The 24366-nt window shown below is 42.1% G+C and overlaps 1 protein-coding gene across 1 annotated transcript in view; it reads left to right on the top strand.

The window, feature by feature from the left end:
- The window catches only part of LOC131820033 (uncharacterized), a 29103-nt gene extending 12425 nt beyond the window's left edge, over positions 1-16678 (top strand). Inside the window, exons 2-3 of the mRNA XM_059155515.1 lie at positions 9087-10918; positions 16104-16678. Of these exons, the coding sequence (XP_059011498.1) occupies positions 9087-10881 (1795 nt within the window). The 3' untranslated portion in view covers positions 10882-10918; positions 16104-16678. The remainder of the gene's footprint in view (positions 1-9086; positions 10919-16103) is intronic.
- The last annotated feature ends 7688 nt before the right edge of the window (positions 16679-24366 follow it).

Below are 24366 nucleotides of genomic sequence, written 5' to 3'. Positions count from 1 at the left end.
ACAGAACAGAGCTGTAATTCCACTTCCTGGTACTGCGTTGACTACCTGTTTCCCCATCATCCCCCTAGTATGTGTTCAAATGGTTCAGTCTTGAAACCGTATCTGCAGACTTCTGGTCCCCTACACTTTAGCATATTGTGTACTGATTTGCCACCTAGTGGCTGTATGACCTTGAACAAGTTGGTCCCCGTTTCTCCATTTCTTCAACTGTAAGACCCAGGTAATAATCAAACCTTCATGAAAATTAAAGGACTGTGAAAATAAAGAGGTTCGTGTGAACCATCCTGACACAGAGAAAGCAGTTAGGTAAAGCTGTTAATATTATCATCAACCTTTCAGTAATAGCAGGAAATGTGTCTTAGTGGGTAAAGAGCTTACGCAAACTTTGAAGAAACCTGAAAGACTTTATGAAGAATCAGACTGATAGATTTCATTAAAAACAAAGATAGTGGGTGCCTCAGTGGCTCAGTCGGTTGGGTCCTGATCTCAGGGTCATGATCTCAGGATCACGGAATGGAGCCCAGGGTTGGATTCTGAGCTTAGCACAGAAATTGCTTGAGATTCTCTCTCTCTTCCTCTCCCTCTGCCCCTCACCCTGCTCATGCTCTATCTCTCTCTCTCAAAAAAAAATAAATAAATAAAAATAAAAATAAAGATGAGAGTATGAGCTTCACATACAGTCTTGCAATGGGAAGACCTCTCACTAATGAGAACTTTATCCTAACACAAATGGAAAATATGACTGTACCAAGCCTACACTAAAAATGGACAAACAGAAAAAGAAATTCCCTGGAGAATAGGATACGGTATTTTTCTACTGGACAATTAACTCTTTCTTAGAAGCTGCAGTAGGGACAAGAGGATGTGGTTGTTCCAGTACATAAAAGATGACCAGTGCTGTGTCCTCCATTTACAGAGTTCTACTGAGCCCCACAGGTGGGAAGAATTGTAATTTCCTGGGCCGACATCAGAACGGCATAATTTTTAGATTCTGAAATTGCAGAGTTTTCCTGCCACTATTAACCAGTCCTATTGTTATTTTGTTTAAGTAATAGCATGTTTGTCCAAGAAAAGTAAATAATATAAACTAATATAGACTTTCTTTAAAACACCTATTTTATACATTCTGATGTTAAAAATAGGTGTATATTTATCTATTGTATTGTTATTATTTTTAAAAGATTTTATTTATTTATTTGACACAGAGAGAGAGATCACAAGTAGGCGGGGGGAGGTGGGAGCAGGCTCCCTGCTGAGCAGAGAGCCAGATGCGGGGCTCGATCCCAGGACCCTGAGATCATAACCTGAGCCAAAGGCTGAGGCTTAACCCACTGAGCCACCCAGGTGCCCCATATCTATTGTATTATTTATGGGTTTTTTTGTCGGTTATAGCTATGACCTGCAATGGTTCTCTAAAGAAGCTGGTCACTTCAAACCAGGGATTGATTCAGATTTTGGAGAATCTATTTCACAAATGGGTGAACATTTCCAAGAGATTGGTTTTGTAAAAAAAAAAAAAAAATTCTAGTGGCAAGTTGATTTACTTTTGTTGACTCTCTTATTCCAAGGTATCTTGGTCCTTATTTCTATGCATATATTTTTAGCAGTAGTTAAACAGAACCAATTGTCTGTAAGTCAGAAAAAAAAATACAAAGATTGGAAGAATGTAAACAGAATTTGAGATCATAAAGATTCAGAGTTTCATTATAATGTTTTCTAAAACAGGAAGGTTTTAAGAAATGTTCAAACTAATAGTTTGCTATACAATGCTTAGTAGAGAGTCATACAATCAGAGAAATAAAAAAGGCAGAATATTTTGCCAGGGATTTTAGGTGTTGGGTTTTGTGGAAAAAAAATATATATATATGTATATATATGTATATGTATATATATATATGTATATGTATATATATGTATATGTATATGTATATATATGTATATGTATATATACATATATATATATATCTTAGAGGATAACAAGAAAGCATTGGAAGTCTAAACCCTAGAATCTTTCCAGATTTAGATGAGTTTATGGTTTACGATAATGTTGATATAGCCGATGATACAAAAGAATCTGTGCCCCTATTTATTTCAGTGAATTTAAAAGGAATTTATAATGCTAGTAGGAAATCGCTTTAGACCTGGGATACCACTGAGAATATAAGAAGGAGAACTCTCTTCCTTTTTTTTTTTTTAACACTTATTTATGTATTTATTTGAGATAGAGTAAACATGGTTGGAGGGCCAATGAGAGAGGGAGAAAGAAAATCCCAAGCAGATACCTCTCCACCCCCATCAAGTGCAGAGCCTGATGCAGGGCTTTATCCCACCACCCTGAGATCATGATCCATGCCGAAATTAGGAGTCAGCTGTTCAATGGACTGAGCCACTCAGGCGCCACTCTTCCTTACTTTTGAAACAGTTAAACAGGTGTAACCCATCATAGACAAAACTGTCAGATTATAAGTTGTATTCCCATTAAGAGTACTATCATAACAAGAAAGACGTATTGACATGATCGAAGTGAAAGAAAAATTTTGATATGGTTAAGCTTAGCAGATTCCTGGTTTGGTTTTGTTTTTGTAAGTTTTATTTATTTGAGTAATCTTTAAAAAAAAAGATTGAATTAAGCAAAATTCCAGACTCAATTTTAGAACATCCAAACACAATGGTGATTTTTTAAAATATAGATTGTTGGTATTGAATGTTGTCTAAAAATCAGTGAAGATGAAATTTCAGCAGGACTTAAACTGGCAGAACATTTGAGAGCCAAATCAGTGGCTGCTTGCTATAAATCAGATCTATTCTTTGAAAATAATTTTTCACCAATTAAAATCTGAAGACAGTTTAATATGCTAATATTTTAGGTATGCCTATTTCCCATAGTAACTTATAATTTAATCCAGTTCATACATTTCCAGTTTCCTTTTTTTTAATAGATTTTATTTATTTATTTTAGAGAGAGAATGACAGAGAGAGAGAGAGCATGAGAGAGGGGAAGGGCAGAGGGAGGAGCAGACTCCCTGCTGAGCAGGAAGTCCAAGTCGGAACTTGGCCCTGGGACTCCAGGATCATGACCTGAGCTGAAGGCAGTCACTTAATCAACTGAGCCACCCAGACACCCTCCAGTTTCTTTTTTTATGTTTTTTTCTCTCTCTCTTTTTTAAGATTTTATTTATTTATTTGACAGAGATCACAAGTAGGCAGAGAGGCAGGCAGAGAGAGAGGAGGAAGCAGACTCCCCATCAAACAGAGAGCCCGACGTGGGGTTCCATCCCAGGACCCCGGGATCATGACCCGAGCCAAAGGCAGATGCTTTAACCCACTCAGCCACCCAGGCATCCCTCTGTCTAGGTTTTTAGAACAGACATTAGAATAGCCCATCTGCTCACTGAATTTGTTAAATAAAGAAATGACTCCTTTAGAAAATATTTATTTTAGGATTTTATTTATTTATTTGATAGAGAGAGAGAATAGGAGAGGGAGAATCAGGCTTCTCAAAGAGAAGGGAGTCCGATGCAGGGCTTGATCTTGGACCCTGGGATCACGACCTGAGCCAAAGGCAGATGCTTAACAACTGAGCCACCCAGGTGCCCCTATAAAACATTTAAAAGTAGGGGTGTCTGAGTGGCACAGTCGGTTAAGTGTCCGGCTTTTGGTTTCAGCTCAGGTTGTGATCTCAGGGTTGTGAGATCAAGCCCCCCATCAAGCTCTAGGCCCATTGCAGAGTCTTCTTGAGATTCTCACTCCCTCTGCCTTTCCTGCGTGTGCTCTCATTTTCTCTCTCTCTAAAATAGATATGTCAATCTTTTAAAAAAAGAAAAATTTTAAAGTTATGTTGGAATTCAAAGACACAAAAGTTTTGCCTGTGAAATTATGGCAGAGCAAGGCACAAATGTGGGATAGTCATTTGGGGGGAAGGAAATGATGACTTCTACTCATTTATACACCTGCCAAAGTTGCTCCACGATCATTTTTCTGGCCATGAGCATCTGTATGTCAATATCATCTTTTTCCAGTTAAGAATTTCCTAAGTTCAAGGTGCTGAAACATCTTTTTCAGGACCTCAGTATTGTGATTGATATTGTAAAAAAACAAAAAAACAAAACAACAAAAAATACATAAAGCTTCCAAACCTTGATAAGATTGTATTAAGCACGGCACCTGGGTGGCTCAGTGGGTTAAAGCCTCTGCCATCGGCTCAGGTCATGATCCCAGGGTCCTGGGATCGAGCCCCGAGTTGGGAAATCTCTGCTCAGCAGGGGGTCTGCTTCCCTTCCTTTCTCTCTGCCTACCTCTGCCTACTTGTGATCTCTGTCAAATAAATAAATAAAATCTTTAAAATATATATATATAAATGTACTGACACATATTTTCCCTTTCACCTCTGGAACTAGTATGACTTGGCTGGGCACTGGCTGTACGCCCTACTTATATTCCTGAAAGGAAAGTCCTGATATTTTGTGTCTTTATTTCCTGACTGTATGTGTTTCCCTTCTTTAAATTTGTAGCAGAATTTCTCCACAGAACAGGCCCAGGTCTGTAAAAAATAGTATAGCATGCTAAGATTGGGAACTATCAGATCTCTCAATAAATGGGTACTTTGTAAAATAAACCTTGCTAAAATGTCATACGAGAAAGGAAAAAATAAAGCCCTTCATAAGAATCATCCAGAATATAAAAAAGGTTCAGTGCTTACTAACTGAAAAATAAGTCTCCAGATGAAGGCTTGGCAAAGCTGTCAGGCCACAAGAACAAAGTTTTTTACTCATTATTTACAGGCCACTGAGTTGGTTCTGTAGTCAGGAGTCCAACGCATGTCCTAATACGACAAAAGTAACACAAAGATTTTGTGCTCCCTTAAATGCATATATGTCTATTAATAATTTCTCAACAATTTTTTCTTTCTTTTATATTGGTGTAGGTTTTTTAAAAAAAGATTTTATTTATTTATTTGACAGAGAGAGAAATCACAAGTAGGCAGAAAGGCAGGCAGAGAGAAGGGGAAGCAGGCTCCCCGCTGAGCAGAGAGCGGGGCTCGATCCCAGGACCTGGAGATCATGACCTGAGCCAAAGGCAGATGCTTAACCCACTAAGCCACTCAGACTCTAGAGGGGTCTTTTGTTTGTGGGATTATTTTATTTTATTTCCCTCCAAAAATAGAGTTTTTCTTATGTCAGCATCCTATATATAGCAATATTTCTCAACAGATTTTTTTTTTAAAGAGAGGATGGTGGGATTGGGGCCAGAGAGAGAATCTTAAGCATGTTCCGTGCCCAGCACTGAGCCCAACATGGAGCTCTACACACACCCCTGAGGTCATGACCTGAGCCAAAATCAAGAGTCGGATGCTTAACAGACTTAGCCACCCAGGCACCCCTCAACAGAAATTTTCTAATCAAGTATCCCTAATGTCAAAAGAAAGCAAGCCCTGGGGTACCTGGCCTGCTCAGTCAGTAGAGCATTTGACTTTTGATCTCAGGGTTGTGAGTTTGAACCCCACCTTGGGTATAAAGATTACTTAAAAATAAAATCTTAAAAAAAAAAAAAAAAAAAGATGGGACATCTGGATGGCTCAGTCTGTTAAGCATCTGCCTACGACTCATGTTATGATCCCAGAGTCCTAGGACGGAGTCCAGCATCAGGCTCCTTGCTCAATGGAGAGCTGCTTCTTCCCCAACCTGCCGCTCCCCCTGCCGTGTTCTCTCTCTGACAAATAAAATCTTTAAAAAGGTTTTAAAAAGAGAAAAAAGGTGCTTATCCTGGAGATATAGCACAAAGCTTTGTCTCCTATTAAATGTATATGGATATTGTATTCTACCCTATAATATCTTGTGCTTATTTTGATATTCATGAAATTGTTAAAAATATAAATATACAAAAAAGAAATATGAATATTTCATATAAAAATTTCTCAAGTGGGCGCCTGGGTGGCTCAGTCAGTTAAGCCTCTGCCTTCGGGTCAGGTCATGATCTCAGGGTACTGGAATCGAGCCCCACATCGGGCTCTCTACTCAGCAGGGAGCCTACTTCCCCCTCCCCTGCCTGCCTCTCTGCCTACTTGTGATCTCTCTCTCTCTCTGTGTCAAATAAATAAATAAGGGGGCGCCTGGGTGGCTCAGTGGGTTAAAGCCTCTCTCTGCCTTTGGCTCAGGTTATGATCCCAGCATCCTGGGATCAAACCCCACATCGGGCTCTCTGCTCAGCAGGAAGCATGCTTCCTCCTCTCTCTCTGTCTGCCTCTCTGCCTACTTGTGATCTCTGTCAAATAAATAAATAAAATCTTTAAAATAAATAAATAAATAAATAAATAAGATCTTAAAAAAAATTCTGAAGTTTCTTACTACTAAGAAACTGAGCCTCCTTGAAGGTGTACCATGGTTATATACATGAAGTCTTTGTGTTAAAGTCAGCCACATAGTCTAATATTTCTGAATAGCCACAAGGAATGAATTTTTATCTTGGGTATTTAACTTGTTAAATACAATCTGTTTTCTCATTTTATATTCTACTCCATTATACCTGTTTATTTTCATATTTGTATTTTAAACTACTTGCTATCAGGGAAAATTGACACTGTAGGAAGATGGACCATGTTTTATCTTGTGACATCCGGTATCCTTAGCATATTTCTGGGGTACCTAGGTTCAGAAGTAGTGTTATTGGTTGACCAAGAAGTTCATGAAACATTGTTTCTTAAACTTTTAGAAACACTTACAAAGAAAAAAAAAAACAGTTATAAAGAGAAGGTGCTGCTTTGTAATGTATTTTTTAAAGATTTTATTAATTTCAGGGCGCCTGGGTGGCTCAGTGGGTTAAGCCGCTGCCTTCGGCTCAGGTCATGATCTCAGGGTCCTGGGATCGAGCCCCATATCGGGCTCTCTGCTCAGCAGGGAGCCTGCTTCCTCCTCTCTCTCTCTCCTGCCTGTAATCTCTCTCTGTCAAATAAATAAATAAATCTTTAAAAAAATAATAAATAAAAATAAAGATTTTATTAATTTTATAAATTAATGGGGGGGGATGGGAGGGAGAGAGCATGAGCCAGGGGGAGCAGCAGAGGGAGAGGGAGAAGCAGACTCCTTGCTGAGTAGGGATCCTGATGCGAGGCTCAATCCAGGAACCTGTGATCATGACCTGAGCCAAAGGCAGTCACCCCAGGACAGCCACCCACACTCCCTTGTAATACATTTTAAAAATCAAAGTACATATGATATGAAAATGTTGGGGTTCTGAGTGAATAGTCGAGAAAGAATTCTTGAGACATCTCTGGATGTCTCAAGCAAATAGGTGGATTTATTAAAGCATGGGGATAGGACCAGTAGACAGAAAGCTGCACTTGGATTGTGAAGGGTGGCTGAGGATATACTTTCAAGTTGGGAGGGAATCAGGGGTATGTAAATCTCTAAGGAATTTTGGAAGCAAGGTTTCCAGGACCTTGAAGGGGCAGCTATTGTTTGGAAAAGGTCATTTACTACTGTTTAGTAAACCCTCAGTCACCAGACCCTTCAGATGTCTATCACTTGGCCATGTGCTTGGAGGATGATTGCTAACGTAGATCTTGGGGGGGTGGTAGAGATAAAGGAAGTTTCCAAAGGAATTTGTATATGTTAAAGTAGACCCATAGGATCCAGAGGGATTGGGATAATGATAAAGCTAAGACTGCCTTTTGTCCTTAACAAAGTAGTAACACTTAGGCAGTTGATTTCCTAGAGGAAGGTCACTCTGCCTGTTTCAAGGACTTGTCAGTGGGCTGTACATTCTGGGGAAATTTAATTTTTTTCTTTTGCCTTTGCTCCCCACATCACAAATGCTGGGTGTATGGAAGTAGAGAGGAACTGTTTATATCGTCCTCACAATTTTTCTGCGCATCTAATCGATTCTAAAATTAAAAGGTTATTTTTTAAAATATTTATTTTAGAGAGTGAGAGATACAGTATGAGAAGGGGCAGGGGCATAAGGAGAAAGTATCCTCAAGCCAACTCCCCGCTGAGCAGGGAGCCCCACTTGGGGCTTGATCTCATAACCTTGAGATCACAACCCAAGCTGAAATTAAGAGTCAGCGGTCTAAGCAACTGAGCCACCCAGGCCCCCCCTTCTCTGCCTACTTGTGATCTCCCTCTGTCAAATAAATACATAAAATCTTAAATTTAAAAAAAATCGACCTTTCACAACTGAGGGACCAACGGTCAGTTCTTGGCTATGACTTTTAATAACAGAACTTGAATGACACTAGGTCTTATACTAGTTTTAATATTCTCTCGCCCACTTCTCAAGCTTCAAATGAGCTCATTTTTAATCTACTGTGGTTTTCGGGCTCCAGTGGATCCTCCTATTTTTGACACAGTCTTCCTACCTTACTCTGTTGGGATTAGTGGAAAAAGCTGTTATTTAAGTACTCCCAATGGTCTGGGCAAGCAGGTGATCAAAAGTGGTAACAATGAAGGGGAAGGACATGTAGAGTGTTAAAAGCCTCAGGAATTCACTTCTAGGGGCGCCTGGGTGGCTCAGTTGGTTAGGCGACTGCCTTCGGCTCAGGTGATGATCCTGGAGTCCTGGGATCGAGTCCCACATCAGACTCCCTGCTCAGCAGGAAGTCTGCTTCTCCCGCTTATCTCACTCCTCTCATGCTCGCTCGCTCTCTCTCGCTCTCTCTCAAATAAATAAATAAATAAATAAAATAAAAAAGAAGAATTCACTTCTAGGTCTTGTATTAAAGAATGTCACTACCAGCAAACGGATAAGATGGGAACTAAGATTTAACAGGAGATCCTAATCTGGCCAATTCACCAAAACAAAGAAAACGCGTGACCTCCTGGGAAGGGGGCAGCACTGGGATCCACTCCCAGCTGGGGAAGGAGTTACCATAAAGAGGGCCCTTGGGGCACTTGGGGGGGCTCAGTGGGTTAAGCCGCTGCCTACGGCTCAGGTCATGATCTCAGGGTAGAACGCGAGGGGTATGGGGAAAAGAATGCAGCTACTTCATTCCCCCAAAGCGGGGACACAGCCCACAGTCCCCAAACGTAAATTCCCACACTCGTATCCCCACCTGCCAGACTCCGCGCTGGGGAAATCCGGGAGTGACGCAGCGGGCAGAAACACTGCGCATGCGGTGAGGATTGGCGCGTGGGCCACGGGGCGTACCGCGCATGCTCCCCTCGCTGGGGCGGAGCCTCGTTTTCCCGCCCTCTCGCCCCGCCCCCTGCGCGGCGCACCCCCCGGGCGTTGCCATGGCGACCCGGGGGCCACAGCAGGCGGACGGCTGCACAGCCAGCCAGGTCTCTGAGGACCTGGCGGCGGCGGCGGCGGCGGCGGCGGCGGCGGCAGTGGCGGGTCATGGAGCTTTCAAGAAACAGCGTGGAGACCAGAAAGCCCACGGGCCTCGGGCGCTGCAGGCATTTCTTCTGGTTGGGCGTGGTCTTCGACACGGTGGGCGCGACCCTGCTGTTCACCGGGGTCTTCGCGCACCTGCTCTTCTACGACCTGCTGCTCTACCTGGGTTCCATCATCATCTTCTTCAGCCTGCTCTGGTGGGTCTTCTGGTACACCGGCAACATCGAGCTGACCGCCGAGGAGTCCCTGAAGGAGCCCTTCCACGTGCCGTCCTCCACGGCGAGGAACGCGCTGAGCCAGCGCCTCTCTCACACCCTCTGCAACGTGTCCCGCAGCTTGACGCGGATCCGGCGGCGCTGCGCTCCCAGGACCTTCCTGCTTAGATCTGCTTCTCTGAGTATGACCGGCCCGGCCCGGCCCGAAAACCAGCTGGAGCAGGAAGATCGGGGCAAAGACGCAACGGCAGGTGCCCAGGAGAGCGGCGACGCGCAAAACCTGGGCAGCGAGGACCTGGGCCCCAAACCTGAAGCTGTCGTGAGTTCGGAGGGAGTTCGCTCCCCAGGGCCTGGTGCTGGGTCTCTGGGCGCCGAGGCCCGGCTGCCAGGGCCTGTGAAAGGATCGTTTTTCACTTATATAGCGGCGCCCGAGTTCCCTCCGTCTCCTCCCGACCAGCCTCAGCCTCTAGCCGTCCTCTCCTCCAGGAGCCTGCCTGCTGTTCCCTCGGCCTCCACCCGCCAGCCTCTAGCTCTCTCTGTTTCCAGGAGCCAGCCTGTGGCCACTGTTGCCTCTGCAGGCCAGTCTGCTGGCTGCAGGCCAGAAGCCTCCCTGGCTTCTACCAGCCCTCCTCTGCTCACTCTTGCCTCTGAGAGTCAGCCTGCTGTCCTCTTGTCCTCGATGACTCAATCTACAGTGGTCCTTGCCTCTCAGAACGAGCCCTTTGTGCCTGTGGCCTCTTGGGACCACTCCTCAGTTTCTCTGGCCTCTCAGGTCCATAACTTGGTGCCAGTGCTTGCACAGACCAACCTCCAGATCCTTTCGGCCTCTCAAAGCCACCCTCTGGTGTCTGCGGCTGCACAGAGTCACCTCCAAGTCCCACTGGCCTCCCAGAGCCAGCTGGAGAATATTCCCCTGGCCTCTCAAACTCCGTCTTCAGGTGCTCAGGCTCCCCAGTCAGAGGGCCTGGCTCCTCCTGGGTCTCTGATCCAGGTCCCAACATCCCAGTCTTTACAGGCCCAACCTGTGAAACTTCGGATCTCCCTTGCTGTCCAGGACTTTCAGGCCTTCTATCACAACCAACAGACCCCCCAGAGCATCTCTTCTGTCCAAGAGATTTCTCCCAGCCAGTCTGCGCCTGTCCAAGAGTTTCAGAAGAAGCCAGTTGCACAGGCTTTTGAGACTCTGCCACCAGCGGTCCAGGAGCTAAGTCAGGAATTCCCTGCCACCGTGTCCCCGCCCCCTGAGTCCCAAGCTCCAGCTTCTCAGGCCCAGCAATCCGTGTCCCCTGAGAGCACAACCGCCCCTGCCTCAGAGATGAAAAGTAGCCCTCCCTAGTACAGAACCAGACCCCAGCCATAGGCCGCTCTGCCAAGTAAGTGCCGTGGGCAGAAACTTCACCTGTAGTATTCCTTGATTGTTTCCGGGTCTGGGTTCTGATGGTTTCCTCAATCCCTTCTGCTGGAAAAAACCAAGTGGAGGCAAATGACCTGTTCCTTGGGGGATTAGATCTTTTCCACTTTGGTAGGGTTTTTTTTTGTTTGTTTGTTTGTTTGTTTGGAGGCAAATAGCCTGTTCCTTCGGGGATTAGATCTTTTCCACTTTGGTAGGGTTTTTGTTTGTTTGTTTGTTTTGTTTTGTTTTTTGTATCCACTTTGTTAAGTTTTTGAAACCTGGTGAGGTTAAGGTCTTACCTACTCTATCAGAGTGAGATTGCTTTCTTTTTATTTAGGCTTTGTAAGGGCAGGGTCATTAAAACATTCCATCAGGACCTGTGGTGCAGTGGGGAAAGAGACTTAGCACTGCTTCTGAAACAGAATGATTTTTGGTGGTAAAGGGACACAGCATGAAATAGCAGAGAGCCCTTCAGTGCCCTCTCAGTTCTTTTTTTTTTTTTTTTTTAAGATTTTATTTATTTATTTGACAGACAGAGATCACAAGTAGGCAGAGAAACAGGCAGAGAGAGAGGAGGAAACAGGCTCTCTGCTGAGCAGAGAGCCCAATTCGGGACTCAATCCCAGGACCTGGGATCATGACCTGAGCTGAAGGAAGAGGCTTTAACCCACTGAGCCACCAGGTGCCTGTGTTCTTGAGCAGCCTTCATGATTCTATCAAGGAGAGCACCTTAGTGTGGACTTAGTGATCTCCAGCAGCTCTCCAACATTTTGGTAGGCAACAGCTGCACCAGCTAGGATGTAATACTATGTATATTCAAGTTATTTCAATGGATAACTTCTATTTATGCCAAGTCATGCTGGTTTTTCTATTTGAAATAGTGATCGTTGCTTTTCAAAATACATTTATGTAAAAAAAAAACAAAACACTGAAACAATTTAAAGGTAAAAAGTAAGTGTGTAGTGAAACTTGAATGATCCTTAACTTTGGAAACCATTTGGCTGTTTGTAAATCCCATGAGCTTTCTACTAAATCGAAAGACCCTTGGTGCTAACCTGTTTAATGAACTCCACGGTTGAAGCTACTGAGGACCAGTTCCACTGAACTCCCCAACCCCTTATCATTTAGAAAGGTAGAGAAGATCATGTGAAGGTCAAAATTGGTGAGCCTACTTCTCAGTCGGTTAAGTGCTGCCATAATGGTATTTGGGCTGAGAATCCATTTCCTGGTCTTTCTCTTTAATCCTGTTCCATAAATTACCTACTCTGGAGGAGAAATAGAGAGCAGAGCACTATTTGGAACTTATGTTTTTTTTTTTTTTAAGATTTTATTTATTTATTTGTCAGAGTGAGCACAGGCAGACAGAGTGGCAGGCAGAGGCAGAGGGAGAAGCAGGCTCCCGCTGAGCAAGGAGCCCGAGGTGGGACTGGATCCCATGACACCGGAATCATGACCTGAGCCGAAGGCAGTGGCTTAACCAACTGAGCCACCCAGGCATCCCTATTTGGAAGTTATGTTAATGCTCCTTGTTTAAATGCTACCAATACGTTATCCACAAGGTTATTTCCTATTGGTTGGTTTCATTTCCGGAGTAGGGAACAATTGAATATTCAGTGATGTCAAACTCTTAATTATCTTATAATTTTCTCGAACTTTCCTTCAAGAGAGTGTATATAGGTATACACACACATATATATTCTACAGATAATCTGTAGGGACAGAGCACTCTGGCTCTTTTGGTTTGTACAGTTTGGACACTCAGATCTTTTTTTAAAATATTATATTTATTTATTTGACACGGAGAGATCACAAGTAAGCAGAGAGGCAGGCAGAGAGAGATGGGCGGGGGCACGCAGGCTCCCTGCTGAGCAGAGAGCCCGATGAGGGGCTGGATCCCAGGACTCTGGGATCATGACCAGAGCAGAAGGCAGAGGCTTGAACCCACTGAGCCACCCAGGCACCCCAAGATTTTAAAATGAAATAAATTCAGTGACTCACGTTTATTTTTATTAAAAAACAAAAATAAAAAAGCAAAACACTAACAAACCACAGTCATTCTGGAAGGAAAAGATTTAGTATGACTGAAAGTGATCATGAATTTTTTCCTGTTAATCGTATCCTTTCATGAAATTTATATGGTTGAATTAAGTCTCAATGTAATTCTTGAAGGAGGCTTAAGCACTTACTAGCTGCCAGAAATATTGGTAAACACGTATAGAGGTGAAAGGGTGCAGACCTTGGCATCAGAAGGCTTTGTTATAAACTTAGTCCTCTAACTTAAAGGAACAACTGTAAAGAGGAGAAAATTTTAGACAAGAAAGAAAAAGGGGTTTTCCTAGTAATTCTTAGTGGAAGAATTATTTTTTGATAGGAAGAGCCATGAAGTACCCTTCAAATAATTATTTTACTGACCAGACATTTACTGAATCTCCGTTAAGTGCTAGTCAATCACATTATGTCCTAGGGATTCAGAGTTAAGTAAGAGTCCTCTGCTGTCCACATGCTCACTATTTATCAAGGAAGAAAGAGATACAGAAATAATTAGTGCAGGGGTGCCTGGGTGGCTCATTTGATTGAAGGTCAGACTCTTTGATTTCCGCCCAGGTCATGATCTCAGAGTGGTGAGATCTAGCGGCGCATCAGTGTTGGACTCTGACCTAGGTGTGGAGACTGCTTAGGATTCTCTCTCTCCCTCTCCCTCTTCCCCAAACACCCCCCCCCACCCCAGTTTAAAAATAAATAAATAAATAATAAAAATGGGAGGGGAGGGGGGGAAGAAAAGAAATGACTCATGCAGTATGCGATAACTGAAGTCTAGTCCCAGCCTTTCAGAATACAGGCATAGGCTACATGAGGGATTTTTTGAGTTTGATCCCAAAGTAAGCATTCATTGGGTGAGGGAGATGGGAAGAACATGGCTTGCAAAGAGAAAAAGCATCAACGAGAAGGCATAGACCCATAAAAGTCCATGACTTGCGGGGGACACATTTGGGAAAGGGTAATCTGATGCTGTAGTCATGGGTTCTTGGGACTCGGAGGCTGAGGTAAGGGGAGAAGCTTTGAAGGCTTGTGAAGAAGGATAAGGGGTATTAAAATCAAACCTGTGGTCTCTGTTGTAAGGAAATGGCAATAGGCCAATAATGAGATAATAATTGCCAAGATGTCTCCCAGTTAGTTTTGAGCGGAAAATGGACCTCTTAGATGCTAGCAGCAGTTTCTAACCCAAGTGTGGGCTCCATGGGCGTTCATCTCGGAAAACACTTTCTGGTGTTTATTTACCTGTACGTACCTTTTTTTTTTTTTTTTTTTTTTTTTGCTACTACGATGACATCAGGTAGAAGGAATACCAAATGTTATGACACATTGCTCTATATTGACTGTAAGATACATATTACCTAAAATAAGTGTTGACACGTTTTTTTTTTTTTTTTTTAAGATTTTATTTATTTGACAGACAGAGATCACAAGGAGGCAGAGAGAGAGCGGGGAAGCAGGCTCCCTGCTGAGCAGAGAGCCCAATGCGGGGCTTGATCCCAGGACCCTGAAAATCATGACCTAAGCGGAAGGCAGAGGCTTTAACCCACTGAGCCACCCAGGCGCCCTGACACATTTTTTCTATAAAGGCCCAGACAGTAAATATTTTAGGCTCTGTGGGCCAAGAAGCAAAATCAAGGATATTATGTGACTGTTTATATAAGAAGAGAGAAAGCTACCCTAGTTTGCCTGGGTAGGCGGAAGAGTTAGTTACTTTGACCCCAGTCACAGCATCTGGAGGCCTTCCCCTAAGAGCAACTGGCCTGGGACAGAGGGGCAGGGCCTGGCCTGTAAGGCCTGCAGCTAACCTGGTGCTTCGCTCTGCCCCAGTGACACCCAGGCCTGAGGATGGAATTCTCTGCTCTCAGAGAACCTGGCCCTGTCATCTTGGTCAGCTGGCCTGAAGATGGGTCATTTCCAGAGTCTCTGACTCCCAGCTTCAGATTCCCCTGTGTGGTGCCTAGCATTTGCCAACACTGGAGTCTAGAATGTGTAGGTGGTGGTGTTCAGGCCCTGAGCAGACCCATGGCCAGACAGGCAGCCACTGGGAGCTCTGAGGGGAGCAGGGATGGAAGCTGACGCCCAGGTAGGTCTTGGAAGCTCTCAGGGGCTAGGCCACCGTGACACAAAACCGCAGAGCGAGGAGGGGTTCTCCTGGTATTTGGTGGGTAAAGGCAGAGGGGCCGCACACCATACACGGTGCACTGGCCAGCCCAGCCCAACACAGAATTATCCCACCCACAACACTGTTACTGTGAGGTTGAGGAACCCTCATCTAGAATAATTTAAAAAACTGCTCTCCAGTTCATGGGGTGCTTAAGGAAAGATCTTATTCTCAGAGGACTCATTAGCTTTTCAACAGTCATGGTATCTTTTAGACCATGAAGATTTTATTCACCTTTGTTTTATTTATCTTTATGTAAATTTATTTTTATTCACTTTTGTTTTATATATCTTTATATCTTATATTCTCATTTTTTTTTAAGATTTTTTTTATTTATTTGACAGATTACAAGTAGGCAGAGGAGATAGGCAGAGAGAGAGAGGAGGAAGCAGGCTCCCCGCTGAGCAGAGAGCCCGATGTGGGGCTCGATCCCAGAACCCTGGGACCATGACCCGAGCTGAAGGCAGAGGCTTTAACCCACTGAGCCACCCAGGCGCCCCTATATTCTCATTTTGAATCAACACAGATGTGGCAGCATTTATTAATACCATTTATTGGGGGTGTTTATAACAGACTACACATTGTACCAAATAATTTACAGGCTGCGTCTTATTTCCCATAACAATCAGGTAGGCACCATTATTGTGTCCACGTCAAGGAAGGTAGACTTGATATAGATTGAAAAGTTAAAGCATTTTCTCAGTGCCACACAGATAGCAGAGCTAGAATTAATGTGCAGCAGATATATGATTTGTTAAAAGGTATAGATTATAAGTTTTCCTTCCACGTTAAAGTTATTAATGAGCCTTTTTTTTTTGGTAAGCCTGTCATTTGTAACACTCCAGATCGGTCTATGGGTGACTTCAAGGTTGAAAACTTTACTCCCAGAGAGACAATGAATATCAAGAATTGTTCCACTCTGTTTATAAATATGACCTCACATAAAAATTGCTTTTTTTCTTTCCAGAATCACCGAAGTTTCCACAGATTTAGGTTCCAACTTTATGAAAGCACAAATACATACCTTAACCTCGTTTTGGAAACCTCTGTGTGGGGTCCTGACCTGTCTCAGACCAGCAGGCCTCCAACGCTGCTTCTGCCAAGTATGTTTGTGTCAGTGTTGGGGAGAGTTTTCCAGATTCACGTCATACATTTCTTTATTGCCAGAATTTTAAGCCATAATAAACTATGCTATTCCAAATGAACTTTGTTTTTAAATAAGTTGGTTTTTAAAATAGACTCCTTGTGAAAACATTCCAGCGTTCCAAGTGGAAAAGAACGCCTAGCATACTCTGGGTAAAGGTGAAAGTAAGTACGCTTCCCACAGAAACGGACACTGGAAAGTGTAAGTCGGTGCATTTAAGGGTACTTTGTGACCTCGCTAATGAAGAGAAAACTTACAATCAGTGCATTGTAACATGCCACAATTTATACTTACATGCTTATTTTGATTTAAGGAACAAAAATTTCCCATTTTCCCAAGTATTTTAAAATCTGATTGGATTGTATCTTTTAATGATAAATAAAATGCATTTGAGAGTATCCTCCTCTTACATTCCTTCTTTGTATCAGTAGATTATAGATGCGAGAATGCTCTAATAGATGGGTAGTTTTCTCTTTTTTTATTTTTTAATATTTTAAATTTTTTTCTTTTTTTCTTAGATGGATCGTTTTCTTTTTAAATTTCTAGTAATAGGCAAAAGCATTCTTTTTAAAGATTTTATTTATTTATTTGACAGAGAGAGGTCACAAGTAGGCGTGGGGGGAGGAGCAGCCTCCCCGCTGAGCAGAAAGCCTGATGGGGGGCTCGCTCCCAGGACCCTGAGATCCTGACCTGAGCTGAAGGCAGAGGCTTAACCCACTGAGCCACCCAGGTGCCCTGGAAAAAGGATTTTTTAGATGGTACAGAACTTTTGATCAAAACTTCCAAAAATTTAAGCTGTTTTTATATTTCTTTCCCTTTTTCTATCCTATACTTCTATAGTCCTATATTTGTAATTTAAAAAAAAATTAACTCAGACAGGAAGACCATGCATTGCAGATACTTGGCACAAAGAATACTGGAAGGACATTACACTAAGTGAAGTAAGCCAGTCACAGCAAGACAAATACTATATGGTTCCACTTATATGACATTTGTCATATGACAGAATGGAATTCACGAGATGGAAAGCAGAGGGGTGGCTGCCAGGGGTTGGGACTGGGGGTAGGAACAGGGAGTTGTATGATAGGTAAAGCCTTTCAGATGAAAGGAGTTTTGGAGATCGGTTTCACACTAGAAAACTGCACATTTAAAAATGGTTAAGATAATGGGGTACCTGGTGGCGCAGTCGATTAAGTGTCTGCCTTAGGCTCAGGTCATGATCCTGGGGTCCTAGGGTCAGGGGATCCCTGCGTTGGGCTCCCTGCTCAGTGGGGAGTCTGCTTCTCCCTCTCCCTCTGCCCCTACTCCCTGCTCGTGCTCTCTCTCAAATAAATAAATCATTAAATCTTTAAAAAATGGTTAAGATGGTACATTTTGTGTATATTTTACCACAATAAAAGAAAATAACCAGATTAAACTGGCAGTTTATAAACCAGCTGACATTTATAAATTTCTTTTTAAGGAATAAATATACGCAACAGTTGAGCTTCTGGATATAAAATGTATCAGGTAAGCAATACGTCAGGAACTAGAGTTAGGAACTTAGAGAAAAATCACTTTTAATGTACTTCTGAACAAAGGACAAAGGGTGTGGTAGAGGGGTGTGCAGGCAAGTGCGCCCACACTTGCAAAACCCTACAGAAAACCTTTACTAGGATTGGACTTGATTTTTTTTTTTAAGATTTTTTAAGACTTTATTTATTTATTTGACAGATAGAGATCTCAAGTAGGCAGAGAGGTGGTGCGGGGAAGCAGGCTCCCCGCTGAGCAGAGAGCCCAATATAGGACTCCATCCCAAGACCCTGGGATCGTGACCTGAGCCAAAGGCAGAGGCTTTAACCCACTGAGCCACCCAAGTGCCCCTGGACTTGATGTTTGATACATAGAGGCTGTCCTTAAGAATTGTGATTAGTGGACCTCAGGTGCTACCACAGTGCCTAGAAGCACCTTGAAAGAAAACTAGAAATGGCTTTTATTTATTTATTTAAATTTTATTTATTTGTTTATGTAAAGCTTTTATTTATTTATTTGAGAGAGAGAGAGAGAGAGAGCACAAGTTGGGGAGAGCGGCAGGGAGAGAGGGAGAAGCAGACTCTCCACTGAACAGGGAGTGTGACCCGGGCTGGATCCCAGGACTGCGCAATCATGACCTGAGCCAAAGGCAGATGCTTAACCAACTTGAGCCACCCAGGCTTTTATTTTAAGTGGCTTTTATTTTAAAAACAGCCCGTTTTCCTGGTTTATATTCCCTACATTAAAAGAAAAAGATTGTATGTATGTATGTATGTATGTATGTATTTAATTTCTTTTAAAGATTTTGTTTATTTATTTGACAGACAGAGATCACAAATAGGCAGAGAGGCAGGCAGAGAGAGAGAGGGGGAAGCAGGCTCCCTGCTGAGCAGAGAGCCCGATGCGGGACTCCATCCCAGGACCCTGAGATCATGACCTGAGCTGAAGGCAGAGGCTTAACCCACTGAACCACCCAGGTGCCCCTGTATTTAATTTTTGAGAAAGATTTTATTTTTAAGTAATTTCTACACCCTATGTGGGGCTTGAACCCACAACCTGAGATCAAGAGTCACATGCTTCACCGAATTTGTCCGTGAGACTCCCCTTTCCGTACATTTTATTTTATTTTATTTTTATTTATTTGACAGAGATCACAAGTAGGCAGAGAGGCAGGCAGACAGAGAGGAGGAGAAGCAGGCTCCCTGCTGAGCGAAGAGCAGGATTTGGGACTCGATCCCAGGACCCTGGGATCGTGACCTGAGCCGAAGGCAGAGGCTTAACCCACTGAGCCACTCAGGTGCCCCTTTTCCATACATTTTAAAAGAATGTTCTGGGCGCCAGCATAGCTTGGTTGGTTGAGGGCTGGACCCTTGCCATTGGCTCAGGTCATAAGTCTGTTTGTCTTCTTCTCCCTCTAGCCCTCCCCTTGTTTACACACTTTCGCTCATGCGCTCTCTCTAAAATAAATGAACAGATCTTTTTAAAATTTTTAAAAATAGAAATGTTCTTATAGAATGAACCATTTTTAAAATTTAAGTCTTTGACTAGGTAAAATATTTCTATATTATAAAATTCAAAAAGCATAAAATGGCATATGGTGAGGCTTCCCTGCATCCCGCAGCACAGTGCTACTGATAGACGTTAAAAATGTTATTAGTTTTAAGGGGCACCTGAGTTGCTCAGTCAGCTGCGTGAATGACTCTTGATATTGGGCCAGGTCGTGATCTCAGGATCATGAGATCATGCCTGCATAGAACTCCACACTGGGTGTGTAGTCTGCCTAAGGTTTTCTCTCTTCCTATTTTGTTCTCCCCCGACTTTTAAAAATGTTATTAGTCGTCTTTTTTTAAGATTTTATTTATATATTTGACAAAGAGGGATCACAAGTAGACAGAGAGGCAGGCAGAGAGGGAGAGAGAGAGAGAGATGGGGAAGCAGGCTCCCTGCTGCGCAGAGAGCCCAATGCGGGGCTCGGTCCCAGAACCCTGAGATCATGACCTGAGCCAAAAGCAGAGGCTTAACCCACTGAGCCACCCAGGAACCCCAAAAATGTTATTAGTTTTTTGTAAATCCTTTCACTGAAAAAATATATATAATTATATATATAGTATATATATATTCACGTATGTATAAAGTGCTTGCATATTCCAGTATTTCTTAGCATACTTTTCAGCACCTTGCTTTTTTTTTTACTTAACACACATCTTGAAGATCCTTCCCTTTTGTGCAGTTAAAGACTTTGTTCTTTTTATGAACACAGTATTCCAGTTAGTGGATTTTTAATAATTAATTTGTTTCCTACTCATGGACATTTTGGTTATTTCTAATCTAATGAATGTTTTTAAATAATACAAAATTTGGACCTAATAAATAGATAGGGACCAATCTATTCTAGGGACTAATGATTTGACCATTGACTTTAAGAATTTCAAAGGCCATTTAGTCTTGTCCCTCACCCCTACTCCCTTGAAACAAACACACAAATAAAAATCATAAAGAAAACAAGGGACCTGCTTCAGATCTTGTAGGTAGCTCATGGCAGAGTCTGGGCTAAAATCTGACAGCCCTTGGTTTGAGTCTACTTTCCAACAAATCTGTATAATTAACATTTTACTGCATTGTTAATAGCCTCCTTTAAAAAATATATCATCTTAGTGGTTTGAACTTGAGTTCAGAAAGGATAATGAGGCATTTTACTTCACTGTTCCCTCACCACCAGAACATTTTAATTTTTAAGGACGTGGTTCAAAAAGAAAAAGCGAAGGGTACCTGGGTGGCTCAGTCTGTTAAGCATCTAATTTTTTATTTCAGCTCAGGTCATGACCTCAGGGTTAGGAGATCAAGCCCCACCTCAGGCTCCCCACACTCTCTCTTCCTCAAATCTTTAAACAAGGCAAAGTGAAATGGTACTAAATAGTGTTAACGGCTCTTTGTTGAAAAGTAAGTGTTCCTCCCACCCCTGACCCCACAGTCTTTCACGGCCCTTACCCAGAAACAATCAGTGTTACTAATGTCTGGTGTGTGGGATACCTATTCAGAGACTCTGTGCAAAACCCTGCACACACACGTGTGTGTGCGTATGTCTGTGTAGCAAGCAGGACACTCTAGATCTCATTCTGTGCCTTCCCGTTTTTGCCTTTTAAAATTTCCCTAAAGTTGTTAATATGCAAGTTAAATCTGGTTTTACATGTTTCTAACACCTTGAAGGCTGGAATCCTCTCTTCTGCTTCTCCCACCAGACGTATAAAATACGCTGAAGTATTTTGGAGTTGGTTTTATTCTTCTAGTAATTAAGGTCATACTTGACCTCCTTCTGAATAGGAATCAGAATCAATGTGTGTTCTGTTCAACACTACTCCAAGCATTTGATGTAATGTATACATCATTATAAAGTCTCAAAATAGGAAGAGAGAAAACCTTAGGCAGACTACACACCCAGTGTGGAGTTCTATGCAGGCATGATCTCATGATCCTGAGATCACGACCTGGCCCAATATCATTTAAAATTGTTGGCTAGAGATAATGATAGTGAAAAACAAAATAACAGAGTTCAAAGAGTCTCATTTTTACCGTTGGTCTTACCCAAGATTTCTAAAACTGGAGTTACTACACAGTGATTAAATTGATGTATTTTTATTTAGTATATACTAAGCGCTAGGTACCCCATGGGACACAAAGATGACTCCGTCTCTACAGAAGTTATTTCCTTTCTCTCTATTTGTGCTGTTGTACATCCAGAAATTAAGGGGCTAACTAACTAGTCTAGAACTAGATAAGCTCAAAGTAATCAGGCATTGGCTGCAGTTTTTAAAATAGAACGTTTAAAAAACCATGGGAAACAGACTGTATTCTAAGTCACAAGATGCACAATATGCAAGATATTATTGCCGGGCAATTTATGAATTATTTTCTTCTCTCCAACAATCATCTATCTCATCGGTCAGTTTTCACCTGGTTATGACTCTATCAAGTATCTCAATATATCTCATATTTACAGGAAACTAAGCGGGCAAATACTACTGTCATTTACTAAGAACCTATCCTGTTCTGCTCACTGTGTCATACTTTGTGGTTTGTGCTTTATGTGCTCCAATCTAATCCTAACACTAGCTCTGAAATAGCTTTAAAAAAAAAGTACCTATCCCCTGGGTGCCTGGGTGGTTCAGTCCATTAAGTACCTTTGGCTCAGGTCATGATCCCAGGAGGCTGGGACTGAGCGTGGCATCAGGCTTTCTGCTCATTGGGGAGCCTGCTTCTCCCTGCTTGTGCTCTCTCACTCCTTCCCTCAAATTAATAAACAAAATCTTTAAAAAATAGTTATCCCCATTTTATAGATAAGGCAACTAGAGTTCTAAGAACATAAACCAGTTGCCCAGAGTAATAGAGTAAACAACAAAGTTGAAATTTTTATCCTGCTCTATTTGACTGTGGGTTCTACTAACGGGTAAAATTTAGCAAAACTGGGGCGCCTGGGTGGCTCAGTGGGTTAAATCCTCTGCCTTCGGCTTGGGTCATGATCCCAGTGTCCTGGGATGGAGCCCCGAGTCAGGCTCTCTGCTCGGCAGGGAGCCTGCTTCCTCCTCTCTCTCTCTGCCTGCCTCTTTGCCTACTTGTGATCTCTGTCTGTTAAATAAATTTAAAAATTTTTTTTTTAATTTAGCAAAACCAATGGGACAATTTCAAATATAAAAACATTTAAAAATTAACCTTGTTACTGAGCTAAGTTACCCTTCTCCCATTTTGTATGAGTTAATATAGTTCATTGCACTAGATAAACATGGAAGACTATAAGCTTTTCCTTTTTTAAAATTTTTTAAAATTTCAAACATGTTTAAAAATGGGCTCCATGCCCATTGTGGGGCTTGAACTCATGATCTGGAGATCAAGAGTCACATGCTTTACTGACTGAGCTTTACTACCCCAGACTATATACTTTTTAGTCATCTGCACACACACACAAAAAAGAGAAAGAAAACTGCATTTTGACAAGTGCCAAAATTCATAAATTATTTTACAGTATAATATATATACAGTATGATATATGATATATGTATTAATTATATTACAGTATTATATATATACTGGAGATACACAGTTGAGATCTTGCATTAGTGAATGGAGTTTTTAGAAAGATAATTGATTCATGAACTAATTGTTGACTCTGGAAAGGGGAAAGGAACACATGGGATACCTCCCATTGGTTTTGCTGTTTAGAAATTGTTGACCTGGATCTTTCCAACCATTCAGCCATTTGGAAAGCTTTTTTTTTTTTTTTTTTTTTTTTTTTTTTTTGTAAACATTTCTTGAGCATTAATAGCTACCCTCTCATCCACAGCAAGTAAATTGGAAGCCATTGGGCACAATATGACCTCACCTGTCTGGATTAAGTTAGAGAAGGGCACTTGACTCAAACTTAGTCAATGAGAAATTCTTTGTTGCCTTAATATATCCTTGTATCCTTAGAAACAAAGTCTCCTTTTTTGCTTAAGCTAGCTCGAGATTGTTTCTGTTACTTTCAAGCCAAGAAGCTTGAACCAACAGAATTGCTCTAGGGATGGTTGTAAAATTCATCTCTCAGGGAAGACTGCTCTTTTGAAAAACAGTTTAATGGGTCTTCTGGGTATATGAAAGTAAAGCAAAGGTTCATTCTGGAATGAAGGAGCTCAGAACAATTATGAACAACTGCAATGCACAGTGATAAAAAGGAATGACTTCATTGTGGGCAAGGCTGTCTTTGCAGGCTGCCGTGTTAATGCTTGTTTGCCTTTCGTCTTTGTGTGTTTGTTTGTTTTGTTTTGTTTTTTTTGTTTTTTGTTTGTTTGTTTTTTTAGTACATGTGCTGCCAAAGCAAGAACTCATTTTTATTTTATTTTTATTAGATAATCTCTAAACCTAATGTGGGGCTTGAACTCAAGACCCTGAGTTCAACCTACAGACTGAGCCAGCCAGGTGCGCCAGTCTTCACTTTCTTTGATTAGAGCTGGAGATAAAAAAGAGATGGGACTCCAGGGAAGGCAAGACTGGATAAAGAAAGCTTTTGTCCTGGCAAGATGAGTTGGCCCATGGAATAGGGTGACTGAGTAGAGGACCCCCAATGAAGGGACATGACCAAAGATCTTCAACAGTGAATTGTGCCATTTAGCTTTAAGACTTTCCTTGTATATGTAGAAGCTTCCTTAGAAAAATTGTTTAACATGGAATCTAGTCTTAACTGTGCTTTGGGAAAATAAGGAGCTGTGCTCAAACTTAAGGGAAAGGTATTGCTTGGGTGTATATTGGCACAATCACTTTGGAAAACTCTTTCAACTGTGTCTCGAATCCCCTCCAAGCCAAAAATTCTACCCTAGAAACATTTCTACACACATGATTCAGGAGACTATACAAGCATATTCACAGTAATATGTGGGGGTTGGGGGAGGAAAAAATAATCTAAATGTTGGTGATAAGAAAATGGATATATAAATCATCGTATATTCATATAATGGAATGCTGCATGGCAGAGAAACACAACAGGGATGGATTGAAATCAAAAGTATAATGCAGAATGGAAATAATTTTATCATGGAAAGATAAG

This window comes from Mustela lutreola, chromosome 17 (genome assembly GCF_030435805.1).
Source record: "Mustela lutreola isolate mMusLut2 chromosome 17, mMusLut2.pri, whole genome shotgun sequence".
Taxonomy (NCBI): domain Eukaryota; kingdom Metazoa; phylum Chordata; class Mammalia; order Carnivora; family Mustelidae; genus Mustela; species Mustela lutreola.
The sequence above is the reverse complement of the archived record's forward strand: the minus strand, read 5'-3'. Positions and strand labels throughout refer to the sequence as shown.